The sequence below is a fragment of the Haliaeetus albicilla genome, chromosome 18 (genome assembly GCF_947461875.1).
Source record: "Haliaeetus albicilla chromosome 18, bHalAlb1.1, whole genome shotgun sequence".
NCBI lineage: Eukaryota > Metazoa > Chordata > Aves > Accipitriformes > Accipitridae > Haliaeetus > Haliaeetus albicilla.
The window spans coordinates 2,929,155-2,952,210 of record NC_091500.1 but is presented as its reverse complement, the minus strand read 5'-3'; the positions used below and the strand labels follow the sequence as shown (position 1 = coordinate 2,952,210).

The 23,056-nt window shown below is 37.6% G+C and overlaps 1 protein-coding gene across 2 annotated transcripts in view; it reads right to left on the bottom strand.

Annotated features, from left to right (window-relative positions):
- The window catches only part of MSRA (methionine sulfoxide reductase A), a 285,500-nt gene that overhangs the window by 98,044 nt on the left and 164,400 nt on the right, over positions 1-23,056 (bottom strand). For both annotated transcript variants that reach the window (XM_069805545.1, XM_069805546.1), the window contains exon 4: positions 12,556-12,660. In XM_069805545.1, coding sequence (XP_069661646.1) covers positions 12,556-12,660 — 105 coding nt within the window. The remainder of the gene's footprint in view (positions 1-12,555; positions 12,661-23,056) is intronic.

Sequence of the window (23,056 nt, the reverse complement as noted above, 5' to 3'; positions counted from 1 at the left end):
AAATCTCTTGTCAAAGAGATGTTTAGATAGAGAGGCTGATTTTAGAACTGAGAGAAAAGCATAGAATTTGCACCTCTCTGGCAAGACACAAAAATACATGGTTTTGGATATGGCTGCATGGTGCCAAAGAATGTAAGCCCAAAGCCTGTGTGAGCACTGGCCAGTCCTTGAAAGCTCTTGTCTCTGGAGAACCAGTGAGGATGACAGCATCTGGAGCTCTAAATGTGTTTAGATCTTGGGCATGGATCATATTTAGGAATTTCACTTTGGCTGACCAAAGCACCTCAGTGGTTCTCAGCTTGGACCACTCTGGAGAACATAAAATTTCCTCACTGTGCCAGCAGACACCAGAACACTAATTAATCAAAAAAATGCCCTCAAGAGCTAAGCGCTTGCTCTGACTTACATGAAAGAAATTTGTGGCCATCGGATGGTAGATGGAAAGAACAGGGAGCTGTGATGCTCTCCCAGACCCTGCAACAGGAACGATTCCCAGGTTGAGAGTGCCATTCAATACAAACACACTGCCACTAGAAAAACTATTATTTGCCAAAAGGTAGATAACAGTCAAAGAAATAGCTCTAAAAAGCTCTCTTACCAACACTTTGATATCTTCTGATGTACCTGGGTAGGAATGACTTAGTTTTGGTCTTCTCTGGCATCAAAGTAGTAAATACTAGCTCTCCTTTCAGTTGAATGACTAGAATATATGAAATCATCCCTGCTTCCATTCAGCTGGTCAATGCTTTTTCCTTCATATTTTCTATACCTTGTCAAAACTACGGTGTCTTCTAGGCTGGGGGAAAGAGTTGCCCCTTTCAAGCAGTTACACTGCTGTTACGCTACAGTTTTGAGTTTCTGTTGAGATGCTGAGATGCATCTTAGGTAGGTCATTGTCCTTCCTGTCTAACTCCAGAGTAACTTGAGGTCAATAAGAAATAGGAATATCCACAGCATTAATAAAAACACATATTTCCTAGTACTATATTTTCTTTTTTTTTTTGCTTTAGAAATTGAGACTTAATTGCAAACAAGCAGATTTGTTTAAAAATGGTGATTTTTTAATATATTACCTACAGAAGGCTAAAGCAAAATATACTTTATTTACTTTATTATCTAAATCAGGGATTTCTTTTGAAGACTCAACCCTCCAATGACTTGAAAGTAATACTTATACAACAATCCTTATCTTCTCTCCATTTAAAAATAATAAAAAAATGTAATGGCATCATTCGTCAGCCTTACTATTCTCATAGGATCCCAAGCATAATGGAGATAAATGACTAAGGTCTGTTAGACTCTTCTGTGCCACCCAGTGAAATTTTAAAGGGCAGTTCATAGCTCTTATTTTTATCATAATTTTTTCTGTGATTTATAGACTTTTCTGCAGCTGTCACTTATTTTCTTATAACCGCAGAAAGCTGATATACTGATTGGTCATTTTCTTTTCCCCAATCAATCCTTGCTGAGTTAAGACTAATAAAACTCTTTCTTCCAGCTCATCATATAATTATTTAGTAAAAATCAATTGCACCATGTCACCCTGGCTTGATGTCATCACTCACTGTAATGATTACATCTATACAGCTTAAAAGTTGCCAAGGGAAAGTAAAACTCTTTATAGCATATGATTAAAGGAGAAAAATGTTAATAGAAAAGAAGTTAGTTACAGTGCTGTGGATTGAGAGTTCTTGATGATTTTCAAGGTGCTGGGGTGCAGGAAGGATAAATGAAATATAAAAGTTTCTTCAGAAGGTTACAATACATTAATGAGCTTGTACATATTAAAGAAAGCTTTTATACTGTCAATAGACCAAAACATTTACAAAGCTTTCAATATACCTGGTTTTCAATGTCAAGGAGGAAGCTATAGTTTTGGTCTTCCCCATTTGCTTTGGGATCAACACAGCAAATACTAGCTTTCTCTATCAATTCTGACTTGCACATATACTTAGAACTTAAAACGAGAAGCTCAGCATGACGCAGCAATGTGCGCTCGCAGCCCAGAAAGCCAACCGTATCAAAAGCAGCAGGACCAGCAGGTCGAGGGAGGGGATTCTGCCCCTCTGCTCCCATCGGGTGAGACCCCACCGGGAGTCCTGCGTCCAGCTCTGGGGTCCTCAGCACAGGAGAGACATGGACCTGTTGGAGCGGGTCCAGAGGAGGGACACAAAGATGATCAGAGGGATGGAACACCTCTGCTATGAGGACAGGCTGAGAGAGTTGGGGTTGTTCAGCCTGGAGAAGAGAAGGCTCCGGGAAGACCTTCTAGCAGCCTGCCAGTACCTAAAGGGGGCCGACAAGAAAGATGAGGAGGGACTCTTTATCAGGGCATGTAGTGATAGGACGAGGGGTAACGGTTTTAAACTGAAAGAGGGTAGATTTAGATTAGATATTAGGAAAAAATTCTTTACTGTGAGGCTGGTGAGACACTGGAACAGGTTGCCCAGTGAAGTTGTAGATGCCCCATCCCTGGAGGTGTTCAAGGTCAGTTTGGATGGGGCTTTGACCAATGTGATCTAATGAAAGATGTTCCTGCCCAGGGGAGAGGGGCTGGATTAGATGACCTTTGAAGGTCCCTCCCAACCCAAGCCATTCTGTGATTCTGTGATTCACATACCATCGTTACACCATACTAAATTAGCATGGCCCACCCTAGCATCTGCTGGGAAAAGTCATCCAAGAAGTAGAAGCTGAGAAGAGAAACACTCTCAGGAGATTCTTCACCTCCTTCTTCTCCCATCTAGAATAAATCTCTCCCGCCCTTCTGCATTCACTAAACCCATTTCCTAGGCATTGGTGTCTACAGTTTTGGCAGCCTGCTTTACATCCAATATGAAATAAAGGGGCAACTTTCAGAATGCATAACTCTGCAGTGGTAGATTTTAAGTTCAATCCAGCAAAATGCCAACCATTTTTTTCTGCTTCCAACTTTACCTTGTGCTTGCCCATATGCTAGGGGTTTTTTTTCCAGTAAAGGAGAAGCACAAATATCACATGTATTTCATGTATGTCAATAACTGTTATTTTCCCCTTAGTTGTTCACAGAGACATTCCCATATGGTACACCAGGGACTTTATGCAGGCCTCCAACATTATCAGATTTGGGCCATGAAGAGTTACCAGGTCTCCCTTTTGTCCGTTAGTGGAAATGACAGGCTGCCCTCAAGAAGCGGTGATAGTATACCACCCTAAGCTCTATCTCTGTCATATTCTCTTTGGTTTTTATTAGCATTATTATTCAATAGTTATAAAATGCATCACATGGCTTCTCAAGATAGTTCAAATATTTTACAGAACTAGAATGTCTGAATGAAGTCTTGGTTTGAAAGAAGAGTTCCCTGTATGCTTTGTTATTTATTAATTCATTCAGATATAACATTGCTTAAATGCATTTTTGAATGCTCTTTGACCTTTGAAGGAAGTGCATGATCTACCTGAGCCCACAAAAAACCATAGGTTAGTTTTTTATGAATATCACAAAGCTTATGTATTAAATGTCACTGGCAGACAGGAATTTGAATCCATTTCTAATTATTAATTAAAAATAGGTCTTTAACAGTAGCACATAGAACAGGCAAATAGAACGGTGAATATATACATAAGTCATCCTTAACGGCATTAAATCTATTGTAGGGTTTTGGGTTTTTTTACTTAACTTTAATCAAAAGTTAAATTATTAGTTTTAGACAAGTTTTTAGACTTTTTCTATCATAAAGAGGCATTAAGCCCTTTCAGAGGTGCCTTCTCTTAAAAATCTGTCTCAGGGATGGACAAACTTGGGATGGGAGCGAAAACTTTTAACAATATATATTGGTGCAGCTGGAACTAAGCTTCCAGGTTTAGGCACCCAAAAGCTGACCAAACATATGTGCCTAATTTGGGGTGAGTCAACCATGTTAACTAGATCTCTACTGACAATCATAGTAGCTGAGACTCTCCATGCCTATGGAAACATCTAAATTTAGGTGGCTTTATCTCAGTCTTTATCGCACCTGACATGTCTATGCTGGTCAGCCAAATCTGACCGAAGATCTTCATAGTCTTCAAAAACAAATAAATACATAGAGCAGAGATGTCTGGAAGAGACTGGAGGACATGACACAGGGCATAAGGGAGCCCCACATTTTCTAAAGCACAACTGGAAAACAGGCAGAATGCACAAGAGGATTTGACAAGGCAAAAGACATTTCTGTTTGGGCATCTGAATTGGGTCCTCAGTGCCTCTTTTCTTCACGGACTAGCTGTGTTGTGATGCTTACAAAAAGCTGGACAACTACTGATAAAGTGAGAAAATATAATTAAGAAATACAGCAACTCAGATCAGGTACTACATAGAGCTCAGCTATGGAATCACACAGATTGGCTATTGTTTTCTTTATGTGCCTTCTCCTTTCTCTTCATCTATCTGTTGCTCACTAGTGCCTTGCCTAAATTTAGGCATGTGTTAGCACTATGAATCTAAACCTACTATGATCCACCAGGTGTTATTGCAATAGTAATAAAAATAATTAGTGATAATAAAAATAACAGTGTTGTCATTTGCTTTTATCAGCAGATAAACTCATGGGACACTGCTCTCTCAAAACACAGACAAGTATGCTCTTATAAATATGCGAGAGAAAATTGCAGGCAGAGAAAAACAGTCATTCACTGAAAATATTGTTGTTTAGAGGAGAGTCAGCTTTGACCTCTTGTACCTAATTATACATGAAAACAAAGATTAAAAGCCTACTAATAATCACCATAAACTATGATTAATGATGCCATGCTTCAGTGCCTCAGATTTCTAGGCCCAAGTACAGTAAATTCACTAGTGGGTTATTTGAAGAAGAAAAGAATGTTTGGTGTTACTTTGTTTTGACTTTTTCTATTGCTTTCCTTGTATAAAGATTAGGAACAGTCCATCAAAAAAATCTGCAGAAAAAGACCTTCTAAGGTTGCTCTTTTCTATAAACATACATGAAAATCTAGATGCTGTTATTCACACCATACACCCATTGACGTCATGGATATTTGAAAGCTACTGAAGACAGTCCTAAGCACTGAGAAGTCCTAAGCATTGAGATGTCCTAAGCATTGAGATGTCCAGATTTTCCTTCAGAAGTTACAAATCAACAAGGCTGAATTAAAATGAAGATTCCTTGCCTCATCCTTTCCTCTTCCTCTCCTCAATTAGAAACACAGCTATGCTATAACTACAAAATAACCCAGAAATGATCCTGAGGAAGACTGTAATAGAATAAAAACACTGTCCAAAGTTGTTCTTAGTAGATACAGGCATTATGAACAAAAGGAATCATTGAATCACAGAATGGTTTGGGTTGGAAGGGACCCTTAAAGGTCATCTAGTCCAACCCCCTGCCACAAGCAGGGACATCTTCAACTAGATCAGGTTGCTCAGAGCCCCGTCCAACCTGACCTTGAATGGTTCCAGGGATGGGGCGGCTACCACCTCTCTGAGCAACCTGGGCCAGTGTCTCACCACCCTCAGCGTAAACAATGTCTTCCTTATATCTAATCTAAATCTACCCTCCTTTCAGGTGAGTGGTGGGTTCATGCTTCCCACAGCATAAGAGTCACAGTGTCACCTTCAGTGGCACAAAAGACTGATGCCATGGCTTTTCTTATCTTCAAGGAACCATTTTATTACTGACTGTAGCAATACTGAAAGATAAAATTAATTTTTGGTAGTTCTGGAGAACTGGTTAACACATCATTGTCAGATATAAAATAAATAGGCCAAAAGTAGTTTAAAGGTCAGAAGAAATCAGAGCCCAGAAGGACTTCTGCCCTTGAGCCAGAATTGATTCAGCACCACTCACTTCATAATGCAAACTGTTCAGCCATCTCAGCAACCAGTGCACTGGCTAATAATCCCCTTCATTAGAAAGACGCAGAGTCAAATCTCAGCTTCTCACTGTGATATGGAAAAACAACATCTCCTAAACTGGAAATATAGGTCAGAAAAAGTCTGTTCTAATTTATATGGATAAAAAGAGTCTAATATGCAAATTAGGTCATGACAGCTAAAATTCCTGGGGACGCAAAGCAGCCTAATAATATGTATTTATTTTTAATACATATTTAGTTCTAGAGAAAGGACAAAGAATGGGAACAACATAACATTCAGCATTTCAGTTCATGAAAGAAATGAAGTTGCATTCTCAAAGTGCAATACTGGTTAAGCATCACTGCCAAAGACTCTCTTTGCTACTTTTCAAAAAGTATAGACCACAGGTATTTATGAGGTGATTATGGGCAAGGGACCACTAAATTGGTTGCTGGTGGGATGGATAGACATCAGTCAACTATGTCCCACCATTGATACTTCATTGGAAAGAGCAGGAATTAGAAGAACCTGAAGGCAATAGAAGACACTGCCTCCTATCAAACAACTCAGTGCATACTTCTATTGTTGAGTATTCAGTCCTGCATGAACCAATATACATTTATCTTTATTGTGTCTCAGCATATCGATTTCCATGGCTTTTTTAATTTATCAACACAGAGCTGTGTTTTATTCGTTTCTTCCAAGAGCCTCCTAGCAATGTCTTTACCACAGATTTAATTAGCATCCTCTCCACTATATCCTCCAAGTCATTAATGAAAATATTGAAGAGTATTGGACCAAGAATGGCTCCCTAAGGGGCTGGTAATTCTATTTTGAATATATTTAATATGCCTGGTGACAATAGATTTTGTATTTCTACTGGTTTTTGTTACACCTTGTAATAATACTGAAACCATCAGGACTCTTAATAACATTTGAAATACAAGACAAAGGTGCTCTGTGCTTTAATCTGAGAGTTGCAAATTTCATTCAAATTATAAAGGGAAGAGAGTTACAGAAATGTAAAGAAAAAAAATCAAAAATGGTTATATTTTACATGGAAAGATTACTTTTTTCCCTTTAATCTCTAAATGAAGTTACAGGCCTGTAGCAGAATACATAATGCTGGTTTAGGGTCGCTGTAGCGTTTTTTATGTGTACAGCTGTTCTTCCACTGGTATAAGTAGACACATCTGCTCATTAGCAATACAATGTCATTTCTAGTGTCTAATTTTAATTATTTGCAGATGATAGATTCCTTATGCAGTGTCTAAAAAAAGTACAGTCCTTCAAAACTGGTGAGAAATAAATATACCCTCTGCAACTAAAATGGGTCAGCACAATGAAAAACAGATACTAATCTGGAGAACTCATATATCAGCACTAAGGCTAAATGCCAAGCTGTTTGGAAGGTCACAGGGAGGAGAAATGGCTCATACAGCTCTTCTTTGTCGTGGATACACAAGACATATGGACTAAGAGATGTTCTGAATGAATCTGGCAGGTGATGGGTTTGTTGTAGTACAGATGGTCCTCAACTGCTGGAAAAATATCAGTTCTGCTTACATTTCCTGTACAAACACAGGCAAGATAAAGACTTCTTCATGACAGAAAGGAGGAATGAGATTACTTACTTACCAGTAACTTTGGTTCTTTGTATATCCACACTCAAAGAATCAATAAGTCTAGAAGAAAATTTCCAGAAGCTCCTGGGCAGCAGTGGCCATGGGTGCCTTTGCCCTTCACCCCATTGTCAGAGAGTGGCCAAAACTATGGAGACGGGCTTCCTCTCAGCTCTTTCCACTAATTCAAATAACCAAACAGAAAGGCAGAAGAAGCAAGGAACAAGGATGGGATTTGTGGGCAAGAGGGCCTCACCCCAGAGAATTGTAGTGGTACCTAAGTTGTTTCTTGTGGGCTAGGAAGGATTAGGTACTCTTGACAAACATGGGGAGCAGAACTACCAAAACAAGCATCTGTTTTGGATTGTATTCAAGAGAGAAAAGAGCTAAAAGAGGCAAGTGGATTTTTCATTTGCCCCAAACATGTTTTAAAGAGGAATAAATAATATTTGTTTTGTCTTCTGCTTGTCTTCTGTACAGCCACTGAAAGCAAAAAGGAGCCTTTTGTTAAAGTTGCCTTGGACTGGGCTGAAATCTCTGACACATGTAGGACTTCAGCCACACACAGCGTCAGGATAATTATGAACAGTAATATGCTTTACAGGAATCATATTTGCACCATGACAAACAGAGTCCTCTGGTATCAGATAGATTTTTCCAAGGTTTGGAGAAATAGTTTCTGACACCCCACAAAGAGTGGCTAAACTTTCTGCTCAGATAAAATATGGCATCTTCTTCCCTGAACATAAACACAGTCAAGTTTCACAGTTGGCTCACACACTATAGGACAGTGCTAATGCCAGAAGGGTGGTCCCGCTAGCAGTCATGCTCCTGGCAATTTACATCCTGGCTGAAAATTACATTTCACTTCAATTCACATAGGGTTAATTTTCAGCTTGATCAGAGAACTTTGTGATTGCCAGTGTCAGCCCAAAGAAAGAGGGTGTATCCTGCAGACAGGTCAGGGAGAGAGAAGAAAATTGCCCTTTTCCCTAACAGTTAAGTCAAAGATTAGCTTACAGCAATCATGAAACTACAGGCTGAGGCACAACACAGACAAACTTATGGTCTGAAAGTCCACATCCCTCTAGGCAGACAGCATGGAGATGCCAGCAGAACCACCGTTAAGGTGCAATTTTAAGGAGACAGTCAGGCTTATATTGTAAAAATCTGGAAGGCTCTGAGGATGGCCTCTTTAGTGCCAAAACAAGGCAATACAGAATCTGTCCTACACCTCTATAAACTTTAGAAAAATAAAATTATGTACAAAGTGAATAGCCATAAGATTCTTTTGCAGTATTTTCAGCATATCACATTCGTTCTCTTTTTCTGTATCAACGACAAAGAAGCAACCACCTCAAGCACTTATAGAGCTATCCAGAGCAATCCTCTTATAGGTAAGATCATTCCTAGGAGAGAAGGAATGCTGATCTGTGCATTAGAGGCTGAACAGAGATGACAACCATATGTCACTTGGCAGAAGTCAGGGGTTTGTTTGTTGCTTTTTCAGTCTCCCAAATGTAATGAATTATAAAATAGACCCTAAATTAATAGTCAAGGAGGACTTTATCAGTGCCCCACACTTAGGAGATGCTCATCTGGGAGAATGCCTTTCAACTCATAGACTGTTTGACTAGATCAAAGGTTCTTGCTGTTCAATAGACTTCTGTATAATACTCAGACTCAAGAGCTTCACGAAACAAGAGTCAGGCTGCCTCCCAGAGAAAATTGGAATCCCAGTGAGATGTCAGTCTCATCTTGAAGGCAGGAGGTCCAACTGTTTGGAAAGCAGGAACTTTTGAATATTAATACACTCATAAAATAATGAATGATAGGACTGCCGGTCTGTACTCTTTAGCAACTTGGTACCATCTAGACTGATATTTGAAAGGTCTTTAACTGCAATAGAATGTACATATTTGATGTTTAATGACATTAGAACAATTAGACAAGTCCATTATCTCTGCTGGGGGTAGGAGGGCTTAAATGGCATTAACCCAACTTCTGGAGAAAAGATAAGAGTGCCACAGACAAAGCTTTTATACTTCTGAGTGAGCGCTATACTCAAGAACTCCAGCATTCGCTGGCTATATGAGACGTTGGGTTCATCCAAAGAGTGTGCTGAATTTCATGAATAAGAAATCTTGCTAATATATCTGCTTAGTAAAAACCTTCTCTTTGACAGAGTCCTGCATTCCCATAAGGCTGGCTAAATAAGACTTACTGTGTGCACACAGCTGAACCTCAGGAAAGGAGAAAAGTATCATAGGTCAGAGAGATAACTCTCACTTTCAGTATCTTTACATAAAACCACATTTCCCATAGCAAGCTAAAAGCAGGGAGTACATACAAATCAAGGCAAAGACACAATTCCACCTTAAAGACTTTCTACTGCTAACTGCTCAAACTTGAAAGGATATATAAGCATACCATCCCTATCTTACAAAACAAAGAAACTTGAAATTGGGACCTTGTGGTTTAGGTTTGCCTCAAATCAAGAAAAGTTGTAGAGATGTGATGAGCTTTGCAAAGTTCTTGAACAGAGATTAGCCTTAAGCAACCATAAAAAAACATAAGTAAAGCGACCTGTCCAAGTCAGGGGTATGCAAAGTCTTCAGAGAAGACTGCCATCTTCTCTGTGGATAAAATTATGCTTTCACTTCTGGCAAATCATTACAAAACCATTTGGAAATTCTACTGAGCCAAGCTTAGATAAAGGCTTAGGTATGTTTACATCAAGTACTGCAGTGCCATATAGATGCCTGAGACAGTCCTGAATGACTTGGGTATCTACACAGCTCAGTGTCATACAGAGATATTAGCTCACGTCCCAGAAGGAATACAGCCACATTAGCGTGGCTCTGTGCCCAAGCTAATTAGGTGATGTTTCCCCAGTTGCCAGAAATCAAAGAGCGAATCATACATCTGCCAGCATCCAACCTTCTTCTGAAAGCACAGACTGGAACTATTTAGAACCTCAGTTATCTGAGAATGCAAGGTGAATATAAAGACATAATGTCATCATTTTACTTTGTTTTGAAGCCAGAAGGAATCATAAATTCATCTGATCTGACCCATTATCACAACTACTACACTTCATCCCCATACCATTGTGTCCAGCACACGAACTTCAGTCAGCCTAAAGCACTGAAGTCCTTTAGAGACTGACCTATTGTACGTGTGCCACAGGCAGAGCTCAACCATACGCTGTCAAAGGCAAGACTACAGACATGGCAGATGACTGATTAGGTGGTATTTGCCCAGATTATTTCAGCAGAAATCCATTCCTCATACTGCTCTGGAAAGTGAAGAATCCTATAGTCCTGCCCATTAGTTCCAGCTCTGGCAATCAGGATGAATCCCAATATGTGAACAAGACACATGAACCGATTATCCTGAAATAGGATTCTCTGCTGTATCAAAACAACCAGCCCATTACAAAGAAGCCAGCCTCTGGTGATGGCCAATCTCTGACAATCTAAAGAAAAAAGAACAAAAAGACCTAAAAACAACCACTGGTAGGATAGGGAGAAAACCTCCTTCCTGATCCCTATGAGCAAACCACAAATGCCCTGAAGCATGATTTGAAGATGGTCATTGTCTTAATGCAGAGCTGCAAGTATTTCAAGGATGGTGCAGACAAATTACTCTGAACACAAATATAAAGGAAGGAGTTGAAAAGGGAGGCCCATAAATCAACAGTAGAGGCCACCACACTTGACACACAGACATAGAATTTCTTCTCATGACTTGAATCAAGCGCCTCTTTTAAAATGATAAATTATCTCATCTTAAAGACTCGGAAGGATGGTGATGGAAAAAGACTCCAGCCTTTAATTACACTGAGAGCTGTGAAATTATTTTATTCCAGGGTAGAACTTTTCAAACTTCAGCTTCCAGCTACTGGTACTTATGGCTTACCAGTGGTTGGGTTGTCAACCTCATTATAAGGTATCTGCTCCTCACATAAGCACCTGTAAAAATTACTTGATCATAGTGTTATGTCTCTTCAAGTAGTTGAACATGTTTATTCACAGCACCAGGCCAGTTTTCTAGGCTCTATATCCATTTTCTCTCCTTCCTTCAAATCCCCAGCAATATCTCTGTAAATTTCCCAGTATGCCAACACAGGAACTGCACAAAATGTTCTGAGAATTTACTGACTCTGCATACAGAAAATAGCTTTCATACTCCTGACTAAAGCTTCCCTTTTCATATAGGCAGGAGTTGCAATAGCCATTTTTGTCTTTGCATTGTGCCCTGGGCTCACTGGAAGACACTTATCCACAATAGCCCCTGGATCCTTCTCAGAGTTACTGTTTCCCAGGATGGCATCACATTTTGAAGGTATCATCTGCATTTTTTTGCTCCCAGATGTAGTAACAAGTGGCATAATTATGATAGCTGTTAAAATATTGAAATGAGTTACGTGTAGTATTTCTGGGAAATGGTGGAAAGGATGATGTTTATTGAAACTATATAAACATGTAAAATGTTTTCTCAACACAGTTTCCCATTTATGTTTGCACAGATGTGTATAATGTCATCATGAAGCCTCTTCCAAGAAAGATAAATTAAATCAAAAGGTTCGAATAAGGCAAATAGCTAGAATGCTCTGCTGGTGCCTCTACACATGATCTCTTACCTCTTTTTGTTCCCTTTTTCTAATCATAAAAGATATTCACTGCCATTGAAAAATATAAAAAAAACAAACAAAAATTTTTATGAAGGATAAAGGTCCTCGGCACAAATAAAATGACCAGCTCTGAAGCTGTGAAGAAATATGCTTTAATTTAAGAGACAAAAGATAGCATTACAGAAGAAATTGTCATAATCAAAGTGGAAAAAAAATTCCTATTGTCTACTGTGCCTCTCTGTGGGAATTTTCCCAGCACAGACAGCTGTAAAGGAGGAGGGGTATTGTGAGTTTCTGTACTCTCATTCTCTCTCTTCCTCTCTTTCTCTGTCAATAAATGTCTGCAATCATATTCTTGAGCTCCAGTGTGATTTCAAGGTTCATCTCTTCCATGCAGCTCAAACACTAATTATCCCAGCTGTAATTAGTAAGATAATTAAATACTGGCTCACTCATCACTCTACCTTGTGTCGGGTCATGATTCTCCCAGAAGACCTTGAGCAGTTTCTCAAAGCTGATGTTTTCTGGCTGATATACTACTCGTACAGCCTCTGTGTGGCCAGTTTTACCTTAAAAGACAAAATAAAATCAGATATTATTAGTGAGGATTACCTACTGCGTATCTATTTTTTTATATCTCAGATTCAAAGCACAATCCTTTGTTTTCCATTTTTTTTCCCTAAAGATGTTTTGATTTACCATCATTTATCCTTAAGCTTTTTTATACAATATTTATATACATGCCAACTTTTAGATGTCTGCTAGTTTGGACAAGGCCATCATGAAGTAAACCAACCAGAGAGACAGTAAAGTAAGACAAGGATGTTATTGCAGTAGTCTATCAGCTTTCAGGAGAAAAAAAGAATAGTTCTTAAATCTTTGTAACCAACAACTAGTAAAATATTTTTAAATATTCTAAATACAACATTAAAATATGAAAACTTGTATGTCTAAGTTGTCTGGACAGTATAAAACTGCGCTTCATTTCCATGAGGTAAGATATGGATAAGATAATTGATTATAAAAACAAATTTCAAGAGCATGTTTACACAAGACCATACAAATAATTTCAAACTATTTAACATCATCCAAACCACTGATGACAACAGGCTTCAAAAAGAGTCAAAGAGAGCCTGACTGAACCTTACAATAGCAGATGAAGTTCAAGGAAGATTAGCAGGTGTTACAGCACATTAAAACATATTGTTCCTATTTTTCAATTACATTATGGGCACGATTTTTTCATTCTTTATGCATCTAATCAATCACAATATTATTGAAAGATCCAGCTCCACAAAATGTGAAGAATCTGGCCACATAATTCACTTCAATTGTAACTAAACAGATTGATGAGTGCTCAGGTATCTCAGGGTGAAAGTCCATTGCATTGAGAGCTACACAAGCATTTTATATTTTATAAATATTATGTATTATATATTTTACAATATATAAATGTAGGCATATTTGTTGTCATAATATATCCATGAATGGAGAAAAAACCTTATCCTATTCTTCAGTTAAGTCATAATAAGTTAATACTAAAAAAAGTAAACTGGACAGCCTAATCTGTCCTTTGGTGGGGACATAATAAGCTCCTTGATCACACTAGGCGAAGTTTTTATTTCATTTATACCAGTATAAACTTCAGATTTACTCAGTCGATTTCAATAGAATTGTTGAATTTCATGCAGTGCAACGACCAGCTGAATCTGGCCCAGTGATGGGTTCTGAATTAGCTGTCACCAAACAAGAAAAAACAGAGTCTATGAGTTAAGTGGGGAGTGTTCAGTAGAAACACCAATTCAGTACCAGGAGAAATCTGAATTAAAAAAAAATAAAATTGAAAGAAATAAAAAGGATGCTAGGATACTTTAAAGAGAGATAACAGGGTAAACTATGACAGCATTATATTAGTTAATGGGGCCCCTAAAATGAAGAAAACCTAAATGAGGCACAGAGGGGTGGGCTAGCTATTAAAAGGGATTTAAAACACCGGGATTAAATTTAGTCTAGAATGCAGAGGAGTAAAAGGAGACACATCTGGGATATCTGTAATGAAACTTTTGATAAAATCAAATTGGTTCCTATCTAGTGTGCTTTACGATACAACAAAGATTCACTCACTGAGATTAAAAGACAAAAATATCCAAGTTTCAGGTAACCCGTAGCTAAAGCCATGTCATCCTGTCCACCAGGGTACTGTCCAGGCGAACGATGGCCCAATTCCTCTTTCACATGCACTACGCCTATTGAAGTCCATGGAAGCAACTTATTATCTGAAGTCAAATTCTGATGGTAGATTAGCAGAAAGGGATCATATATTTAGTAGAATAAAAATACAAGTCAGAGGTAATTGGCTTAATAATAAAGTGAAATGGTCTTTATATATTATGGCATGAACTGATGGCCAGTTTAGGTCAGAGAGGAAATTTATTCCAGATTTCATGGTTTAATGTGGACTATCAGTGAGAATAATGGGTTTTGCCTTATCTGAAGCCCAGGTCAGGACTTTTGTTGTTGCCTGAGATAAAAAAGGAGAGCAAACGGACTAAAGAGATTAAGGAGTGGCTTCTGACTTTAATTCTTTTTTTTTTCTTTTTTTTTTTTTTGTGAGCCAATGTGAAGCTTATGAAAGGTTCTTATCACTCAGAAGCAAATTGCTTGTCTAAGATGACTAGCTTTAGATCACAAGAGAGTTTCTTAAAGAACTTCAAAACAACAGAAGCATTACCTTTCCTCTCAACTGAAGCAGCAATTACATCTTGTCAACACTGTCTGCTCTGACTAATCCAGAAGTTCAAAGAATCAGCTTTCTTCTTTTCCTCTAAATAAGGAAATAATGGTGCTACTCTGAAAACTATAGCCTGACCTCAAGAAAAAAATCCTCAGATGTGTGGCTAACAGACTGTTAGAACCCAGAGCATATTTAAAATCAATATTCATCCTCACAGGAAAAGCAAGGAGGTAATGCTGCTGGTCCTATCAGATTCACCTCTAATTTTCCTCAAAGCTTTTCCACAATCTACTGGGTTTTCTTTCAGAATACGGTGTGGCTATTTCTGCTAAGAACAATCTTAGTCATTTGTGGTAAGCACTCCTACTTCCCAACAATTTTAGTGAAAACTATACCAATCAACTGGGTACACATGAGCAAATAGATAGGTAAATGGCTCCATGTGGGACAGATTAACCACAAAATTTCCTAGAAGCAGCACAGAGAGAAAATGGCATCAAGGGACAGGAAAAGAAAAAGAGCAATCTCTCCACAGGTGCAATATGCCCCACAGGAAGGAATCAAAAGATACCAGGTTACCCTAAGTAGCATGTGGAAACAACCAGCTCGGTGGTGCCGAATCTGACACAGCTGCAGCCAAAGTGGCAAAAGGGAACTTAAATTGGGTTGTCCCTGTTAATCTTCTTACTTCACTTTTTGCATTAGGCTTAAGTTTGACTATGAACACAGAATAATCACATTTCAGTTTGGGTTTCATACATTTGGTACAGTACAGCACCAAAAGAACAGAGCAGGCATCAAACCAGCTAACCACTCCTCTGTATTGTAAAAAAATCATTGAAATCTTTCTAATCACATCTTTTTTGTAAGACTTCTTAAAATGGAGAGGCAGTAATCAAAGAGAAACAATAAACCCACTTGTTCTCAAAAAAGCTGCATGTCTTTTAACAAGAAATTTAACAGGCTAACACTGAACAGCTGAAATGATTTAAAATGATCAGTGATAGATGCTATTCTTTCAGTGATATTCAGCTCTTCACCTTAGTGCCTCTTTCAGAATTTCTCATGAAAGGTCCATTTATATTAAGTCAGAGAGTCATGGTGTCCTCAGTTCACCTATTGCTTTTAATTAGATGATCCCTGATATTCCACAGCAAAAGCATGCTTCACTTTAAGTTCCAAAAGTTTTAACAAGTATGAACATTTCTAGAAGCCTTCTCCCAAAAAAGCTCAAGGTTTGAACCATATTTTTTAAATAATTTATTGAATCACTAAATATAATTTCATTTGCCGTTAACTGTGCAAATAGAAATCCTTTATTTATAGGTGCCATTATCGGATTTCCAGTTATGGTGCTCAGTTCTCCTTCAGCTTTAGAAGGAGCTTAGCCATTGAAGAACCTCACTGCAGATGATAAGACTTTATTACACCGTGGCAGAGAGGGCTGTGTGCCAACAGCAGATTGTCTGTTTATCCTATATCCATTTCCCACACAGAAAACACAGCCACTCTCAGAGGATTAGCTACAGTGAGCTCTTTCAGTGGGGATTCAAACTCTGGCAAAAAATGTTCCTGTAAAGAGCAATAGAAAAAGACATCTGAGTGACACCTCAGTGCTCCTTTTCAATTTTTTTCTTCCTAATAGTGTTTAGATTTTCACCTTCTTAATCATCTCCCAGGTGAGTGCCCAAGCCGATAGATTAGAGAAGCCAACTCATCCTTTTTAACTCGCTGTATCCAGTAAGCATTTAATTATTTCCGGCAAAGTGGAACAACTTCAAAGGGCTGGCTTGAGAGCACCTCACCTGTAAATACCCAGCTGCCCAGCAGCTACAGGGCTGCTACATGACACGTGTGCTTCATCTCTGGCTAGTCCAGCCCTGGGTGAATTAAATTATAAAATTCAAGCAACGCCAAAACTACTCCCTCCTGCCTCACTTTTCAATAAAAAAGGACTGGCCTCTCTTTACCCACTGAAATAAAGTTCCTAAATCCAGTAAATGTCTAAATGTGGAGAAATAGGTGGCAGATCTTCAGCCGAGGCACATTTCAGAGCTTATTGGTTTTGGAGCTAAACCAATTTGTGCTAGCTAAAGCCTAGGCCCTAGAGAATATGCAAAGTATTACATGAAAAAGTAGTAGGTCTTTTGAGCATCTGTTTCTCCAAACTAGCCTGGGAATTTTTATTATGTTGTAGTTATCACTAACAAAATTTCCAGCTTCTTCCTAAAATAGCAATGTGTTAAATAAACAGAAGGTTCAACACTAACAGGCTGAGAACCCACACTTTGGGGATCTACTTAACTTTCACTTTTTTACCTTCAAAGTAACGAGGATGAAAAGAATGGAAATAATCACAGATCAATAGATTTTTAAGAAGAGTCCATTATGATAATTTTATTTGACTTCTTGCCTAACATAGATGAGATAATTTCACTGAAGCAAGCCCATATTTTGTACTTAGAAAAGTAACAGCTCTTGACTCAAAGAACACAACATCCACCAGAAGTCAAGGTAACTTCATCAAGAGGTTAATACCTCTCACTTTTCAAACAAGCAAAGAAGAAAAACAAAGACGACAGACATTTTATTTATTACCTGAGTTGGTTTATTTAAAGATCTTTTTGTACAGACAAAGACTACTAGCAAGTCATCCCTTAACATTTTTTTCTGAATATTTCAACTGAATCAATCTTTCTGGATACAATTTTTTTTTTCACTTTTTGAGAACATAACAATGTACTAGTTCAGACCTTCAGCCTCTTCCTGGCCATGACCATAAGCAGATGCCCAGGGTAGGGTTGAAAAAGCGTATGTGATCCATCTACTTCACTGTACGTGAACAAGCAACTGCCTTTATCTGAATTTGGCTCCCACTGGCTTCTTCTGAGCTTGTTTCGCTTGGAGGGATGGTGAGCTGCCCGTCCCTACACATTCGCCTCCTGCAACTCATGTTTTCCTGAGCACTTTTCAGTTTTTCAGGGCGATTTCCCCACTGTTTGGAGGAGACTGTAAAATATATCAGGTATACAATGGCACTAACACGTGGCTACTATTTTTTTACCTTCTTCTTTATATTTCAAATAACTTTAATGACTTTGTTAGCATTGAACTAGGAGATAATGTTTCATTTATTATCCACTGTGAATTTCTGCTTTACAAAATATAATGATTTACTTTCTCAGTGTGATCCACACTCTTTTATACATTTTTATTAAAATATCTCAATCTTATACAGCAAGAAGCCAATTTATCACTATGGGCCAGCCAATCTTGCAGTTGTTAATAAAATAAAATTTTCCATAAATTCTAGAAACTTCTGCCTGGACCACGGGAAATCATATCTCTTCTAGCGCCTACAGAAAGTAGCACACAGAGTAGCTACAATGTGGTGCATACATCTAAAGAGAGAATTTTCTTGAATTTTATTTATTTGTGTTAGTAGAGGACAGATTAATTACACACTAAAGGAAAAATTTTAAAGATAAGAAAACTTGCTGATAGAACAATGAACTGCTATAAAATGCATTTCTGGTGACTGTTACAATCACTTAGTTTTTCACCCCATCAAATCAAAATTAAGAGAATAAAGGTGACAGTGAAAAATGGGGTACAAAATGCTGTTACTGATAATTTTTTCACAGGAATTCAGTCATGTTTTTCAGCAAAACTAGTTGAATTAATTAAAATAAAGATTGTCAGTTTGAACAAAGGATATTGCTTTTTTCTAAAAACCTACGTAACTACTAAATGAACTTGTTTCTTATTTGCAAGTATTTAAAATTTATATGGTATAGCTATAAAAAGTTCTTACTTTTGTTTGCTAAAATCCTATGTATTCTTTAGCAGCAAATTGGTTTTGATAGTCAGACACTGAACAGACTATCTGAAAGCAAGACCACTACTACTGACACTTTTTCTATTCTTATTTTTAAAATAGCTGTACATTGAAGAACCCACAAAAGGAAAAAAAACCCAACAATTCTATAGCTTATAGGACAAAGGAGATGGTCAAACTTTGCTGTCTTGTTCACTGTCCTTATAGGTTATGTCTTCTATAGGCTGAATGTCCACACTGCAAGCACTTCAAGAGGGATTACTTTAGATTCACTCTGGTCCGGTCCTGTGGACTGAATGCTGTTCACAGTTGGAGTGCATTAAGTGTGCTCCTAGAAAGTATATTCTGATTTAATTTCATTCAAAAGGAATCTCAGGTTCAAAAAAATATCCCAGTGATTTCTTGCAGGTGTTGGTGGAAAGCTTCTTTGCTATTTGTATTGGGAGAAATGTCTGCATCCTAGGGAATTCGTTTTGGTTGTGATAGGTGATATGGGATATCTCTGCTTTGACTTGTGTTGCTTTGCTAGCCAGGGTATAGCAGAGATCACTGAACTGGATGAACCACATCATCTTAAGGATTAGTCTCACATTGCACCTCGACAACACAACAGAATATCTCCTGCGGCATTCAACTGAAGACAAAATGTTGCAGATGGGCATATAATTAATGCCAGTCAACATGGTTGTATGGAATATAGGTCTCGTCAGCCAAACTCGATATCATTCTCTCGTGAAATTGCAAGTCTAGTTGTAATAAATATAGGATGTAATAGCATGGATGTAACAGACTTAGACTTTATTAATGAATTTGACTTATTACTTCATGACAGTCTGATTAAAAAATTAGCACTATACAATATCAATAGTGCACATGTTAAATGGATTAAGAATTGTCTAAATGACAGTTCTAAAAAAATTGTCTAAAGGGAACAAGCATTGAATGGCAGCATTTTTATCTGTCCTCTGCAGGGGCTGGTACAAAGCCTGTTGCTGTTAAAGTCTATCATCAGTAATTTTAAAGAAATAAAAAGTATCAACTTATAAAATCTGGGGATAACTCAGATGAGAAGTCTGATAGGATGTTCTTATAAAGCGATTACTTGCTGCACTGGGCCATTCAATCCAAAATGTATTAAAAACAGTCATACGTAAAATCTCTACTTGAGGGAAAAAGTGACACACACAATACCTGCAAATGGGGAACAATCTTTGAGGAAAGCGCAGGAGTGGCAGTAGAAAAGCAAGTAAATACGGAATTTCATTGCAATGTTGCAATAAAATGGAATAGCGACTGAATTGGGATGCCTGCCTAAGTAAAGAAGAGGTTGGTAGGAACAGCACTGGTGAGATCAATCCTGACATTCAGTAGATCCCCAAAAATAGTTTCAGTGACAGCCATGTAGAGCGTGATATGTTCAGCCTTTCAAAAAGAAAACCTAGAGGTTTTTAATTAAAGGATATAAGTGTCTTCTCAGGAAGAGAATGAGTAAGTGTAAAAGGGGTCTTTGAACAAGCAACGAAAAGGCATATCAAGAGCTAGTGGTAGGAATAGAAACCAGGTAAATTCAAACGGAAAAGTAGGTGCATATTTTAAATACAGAAGATGGTTACTGCTCAATTACACCACTGGATCATTCAGTGCTCCTATAAACCTATGTCCTATAAACCAAGGGAAGTGGTCAATTCTTCATCTCTTGATATTTTCAAGTCAAATCAGATTCCTTTCTGGGAGAGACACTTCAGACAAATAACAATTAAAATTAAAGGAAAAAGTTATAGGGCTTAATAAAATAGTAAGTGAATGAAATGTATGATATAAAAGATGTCAAATTAAATAATGCAGTGAGCCCTTACCAGCCTTAAATGCTGTGAATATATGAGTGAATTGCCCCTCTTTTTCCTTTGTTCACTTAGCTTTAACGAAGTCTTTCTATCCCAAACACTGTTATCTGTACAAAGAGTTGGGACTTCTGTATTATCTTCTTTTCATCACGGTTGATGAAGTAGACTCTAACCTAACTACAATTTCTATATGATCTTTATACAGGTGAGTTAAAATCTTTCAGCTACACAGTGTTGGGAACAGAAAGATACCATATTGCCACATTAACAAAGTTCTCATTTAAAAGCCCAAATTTAACCCTAAACTTACACATCAGATGGATGGAGCCTTTACATGCCAGTAAATTATGTTTACTGACAAACTAGTCACACTTGGCACCAAGGAAATGCAATGCCAGGGTTGTAATATCTAGCCTGTGAATCTGAACACTAGATTAGGTGAATATAGAACAAAACAAGTGGTCATGCAAGTGAGAAATGCTAGCTTTAAGTTAGGACACATTAATTACAAAGTTAATTAATAAAATGAAGCATTAAATATGGAAGGTAATGGGAATCACAGAACCTTAGCCTCATAACTAACAGCAATCTTGTATTATTGACAGTATCTTACATTACCATGGAGCCAAGAATTAGGGCATAACTGGTTTATACTATAAGTTTTCTGTAAAAATGGCATGCTAAAATAACCATTTGTCTTACAAAAACTTTAAGTTTTGCTTTTAGAAACAAAAACGTATTTCGTAGCCTTTCAAATACTGAAAAGTCGCAATGTATCTCATGAAAAGAAGTTTGGAGAGTGATAAGAAATGAAAGAAGGTAAAAAATGTGGTCATATGAACACACAATGGTACAATGAAGATATTGCACTGAAGACAGGTGGTTTTGAAAAATGTCACTGAATTTGTCACTTTCCTGGCTGGGACTGAAACACCTAATAGCATAAAGCAGTACAAATCATTCAATTTTCTTCCCTAGACTAGGATCCAAGCTTTGGAAGAGTACAACAAAATACAGAGTCCATCATTCTTATTCCAAATATATTTATTTCCATCTCCTCAAAGAAAGCACAAGAAAATCTCCTACTTGTTCCAAAGCCTTCCTAACAGCAGAACAACAGCACAATACACAGTTTTGATTTAACTGTACATTAACACTGTATCTTTTGTTTACATGGTGTTTATAAGACGAGCTAAAATCCACAATACATTTATTGTATTTTCCCCACTCATTTTATATAGAAGATAATACAAGAATTTTGTTTGATTTCATCACCTTCTACTTTGACATTCCTCAAAGTTGCTGCATTTCACGTGTGTATTTCTTTACCCTGCATTAGATAATAAGCATATCAGTAACACAGAAAAAACTCAAAACGGGGAAGACTTCTATTTTTTTATACAGAATCTCCTTAGGAAAAAGTATGTCCAAAGTACATGATGAACTTGCTATCAATAGAGTAACATATCATGAATACAAAGGTACTCCTCTGATTAAAATTATTCATCTTACAAGAAAGATTTAGTGGTCCACAAGTTTAGATTCTCTGTTTGGGGAGAATTCAATCTCAAACTGCTCAGCTTAGGTTTCTGTTGGATACTTTGGATTGAGCGAACTGAGTTTCCTCAAAGAAAAAAATGTTGCCATTCAGAACTTAAGTCCTTGTATTCTGCAGCCCTACTCATTCACTTCCCCTCAAATTAATTCCTTATCTGACATACTTGTGCCTATTAGGGCAGATAAGGAACGTAACAAAGCTACTGTAACAAAGCTGTGACAAACTGAAATACCATAGATGACTGTCTTTTATTCATATATATGCTTTTTTATAAATCATAAACACATTGATTCGTTGATTAGTATTAGGTATAGAGGTCACTCTTGAACAACATAAAAAAGGACTATGGCAATAGAAGTGAATTGGGGACAGAATAAGACCTTGGGGCATCCGACTTATTGTCCTTTGCTTAGGGGATACGACCTGTACTGAACTGCAACTCAAACTTCTGCCACTACCTAAAGCACAGGAGTCATTATCCCACCACATGACATTCCACACAGCTTTAGTCTGCTTCTGGTCTCATCGATTTCTCCTGTCATACAGTTATGAATTTAGTAGCTCAGAAGATTGTTTCATTGCAAAGCTCCTTTGAAAAATTAAATTAATGAAACTATGTTGACATTTTTTATCATAACAGATAAACACAGTGAATAAAGATCAGCCCAGGAAATATATCCTGTTATCCATGGGCATCAAAAACTCTGAGGATGAAAGATTAACACTACGTCACAGTTGCACCATGCTTTTGTCCTAAAGACTTCAAAGTACTCCCTAAATTTGGATTCCATTATCCCCATTTTGCAGAGCATAACTCACTATTACATTGTGTTCCTCATAATTAATTTTCCATATATACAACATAATGACTCTAAACACTACAAGCCCTGGGCTTACAGCATTTCTGTTCTTTTAAAACCCAAATGCAAAACCTTACCTAATATAAATATTTAGTGTGGGACTAAGGGAAACAATATTATCATGCTTAGAT